The 2385-nt window shown below is 32.7% G+C and overlaps 2 protein-coding genes across 2 annotated transcripts; one reads left to right on the top strand and one right to left on the bottom strand.

Moving 5' to 3' along the window:
• Position 1: 1 nt before the first annotated feature.
• LOC111614079 (putative nuclease HARBI1) lies at positions 2 to 757 on the top strand (the record flags this gene model as incomplete). The annotated part of the gene is made up of 2 exons (XM_023355458.1): positions 2 to 159; positions 237 to 757. Coding segments are annotated over 2 exons (645 nt in total), but the record flags the coding sequence as incomplete, so codon positions are not given.
• Positions 758 to 953: 196 nt separating this feature from the next.
• Positions 954 to 1993, bottom strand: LOC111614077. The gene is made up of 2 exons (XM_023355456.1): positions 1346 to 1993; positions 954 to 1271 (listed from the first exon to the last, which is right to left on the bottom strand). Exons 1-2 carry the CDS (start codon positions 1563 to 1565, stop codon positions 997 to 999), a joined length of 495 nt encoding a protein of 164 aa, XP_023211224.1. The 5' UTR covers positions 1566 to 1993; the 3' UTR covers positions 954 to 996.
• Positions 1994 to 2385: the final 392 nt, after the last annotated feature.

Here is a 2385-nt window from a genome sequence, read left to right as displayed (position 1 = left end):
TAATGCTTCTTCGTTCAAAAAAGCATGTGGATTTCCTGGTGTGATTGGCTGCATTGATGGATCACACATACCAATCAAGGCACCAACAAATCATCCAGAATCATATATAAACAGAAAAGGTTTCCATTCAGTCTTACTCCAAGCTGTAGTGGATTCTAGGTTTGTAAATCATTCCTTTTGTTTCAGTTTAAATTTAGATTTTAAAGTTAATTTCATTGACTTAACTATATCATTAGGTGCAGGTTCATAGACTGCTATGCAGGAGAAGTTGGAAGTGTCCATGATGCTCGTGTGTTTCAACGTTCTAAATTGGGGAGAAGTTTGAGTACGATGTTTCCACCAAAATACCATCTTTTAGGTGACTCTGCATATCCCCTACAAGAACAGTTAATAACGCCATTTAGAGATAACGGACATTTAAGTCCACAGCAGCTAAATTTTAATCTCAAACACAGTAGAACAAGGAACACAATGGAACGTGCCTTTGGTTTATTGAAAGGACGTTTCAGACGTTTGAGATACGTGGATATGGGCAACCCTTATCTCATACCAGTGTTTATTATGGCCTGCTGTGTGTTACATAATATTTGTTTATTTTATGATGGAGATTTACAGGATGAAACTGTAATTGAAAATGACACCCCTAGTGAATCCATACCAGATTCAAGTAGTACATGTGCTCGAGCACAGAATAAAAGAAATATATTAATGCAAATGTTGTAAAAATCTGTTTACAACATACAGTATTGATGTTTATTGTTATTATTGATGTATATTGTTGTTGTTATTTTGGTATTTGATTATTCTGATTTGTTACTGTTAATTACTTTTTAATAATCTGAAATAAAAAATTATAAAACAATGTTGTTGTTGGCTGCCTTGAATAATACATACATTGCCACTGTTCTTTTAAATGAATCTTATCTAATTGGTGAAAAATTTTTTGTGTTTAAAGCATAGTGCAAAGAGAGGTTTTGTTAACATTTAATAGAATTTTTATTTTTCAACCAAACTCTTTAAGACACCTAATAGGTCTTTGCGGAATTCCATGTTGTCTTCATGCTGTTTTCTCCTTAATTCTAATAATTCGGCATGTCGCTGTCTTCTTTCTTCTCTGGATTTTTCCTTCAGTTCTTTATATTCCTCAAACCATTCTGGTTTGCGCTTACGTTTTTGTGGGAATTTGGGAAGAGAAGAGACAGCTGATGATTTTGACTCAATCCCCCCAATCCCAATGTTTCCTGGATCTTCTGAATTGCTTTCCACTATGTCTACATAAAGATAATTATATATTGTAATATGACATTCAGACAAATCACTTGTATAATGCAGACAAATCACTTACTCAAAACCTGTACAGTTGAAGAGGAACTCTCAAAAATAGCAGGTGGCTCAATATCTGGCCGCTGTCCGAGAATCTCGTCCATCATGGAAAAAAATTCCCATTGGCTTCTTCCTCGGCCAGTTTGTTTATTCCCATCTTTAATTTTCTTATACGTTTTTTTTAAATTCCTCCATTTTTCGTCACATTGATTACCTGTGACAAGGTAATTATTTTCATTCATTGTTTTTGAAATTAAACTCCACACCTGAAAGATATAAATTTTAGGTCAGTTATAATTTTTTTCATTTTGGTTTCTGTGTTAAATTTTAGCTCCTAATATTAACACAGAATTTAATAATTAAATATTTATATTTTAAGAATGACTATTTTCATTACTTTTCATTCTTACATAAATTCACTCTATTATTTTATATTTTATACCACCCAGTGTACTATTTTTCATAACAATTGCAATTTAAATGCTGAAGTAAAAATGAATATCATTATAGGGCAAGTATATCCTGTACAACATTATCAAGATTGGTTTATATCTTCATTTTAATATTTTTTAATAAAATTATTACATAGAGGATTGATTATTGGTTTATCATATTAAGTTTTGCTTACTATTTCTATTATGTCACTACTTTAAAATGGCTCTATCATTTGGGGACANATATTAAAACTGCATTTAGAGTAGTCTACGGTTTTTATTGGCTTATCGAATAAACGATGTGAATGGACCCTAGACCAGGCATGACCAACATACGGCCCGTCTAATAAATTTATGTGACCCGCGATCAATCTTTCAATATTTGGTTGTGAAGTCCGAATAGCTCGATAAAAAATTCTGACGCCTAAAAAAAAGTCAACTCATTGTGTGTTTAGAGTTAACCCTCCATTAAAAATCTCCTAAGTACAGAGTAGAGTGTTGATAAAGCATGATAATGTGAAAAATGTATCTGTAATTTTTAACTACAATTCGGTTTCTAGGGGGTGACACCACAATAAGATCTCGCACCACCTCAAAATCTTCCTAAGCAGCCTCTGGTTTGTCCCGT

This window comes from Centruroides sculpturatus, unplaced genomic scaffold (genome assembly GCF_000671375.1).
Source record: "Centruroides sculpturatus isolate CEXI.00-Female unplaced genomic scaffold, Cexi_2.0 scaffold2063, whole genome shotgun sequence".
Classification (NCBI taxonomy): Eukaryota; Metazoa; Arthropoda; class Arachnida; order Scorpiones; family Buthidae; genus Centruroides; species Centruroides sculpturatus.
The sequence above is the reverse complement of the archived record's forward strand: the minus strand, read 5'-3'. Positions and strand labels throughout refer to the sequence as shown.

What these genes read in the sequence shown, in the direction of transcription:
- LOC111614077 (XM_023355456.1), bottom strand. Translation starts at nt 1,565, where the DNA reads ATGAATGAAAATAATTACCTTGTCACAGGTAATCAATGTGACGAAAAA. An exon ending in TTCAACTGTACAGGTTTTGA is followed by an intron (nt 1,272 to 1,345) that starts GTAAGTGATTTG and finishes ATCTTTATGTAG; the next exon opens with ACATAGTGGAAAGCAATTCA.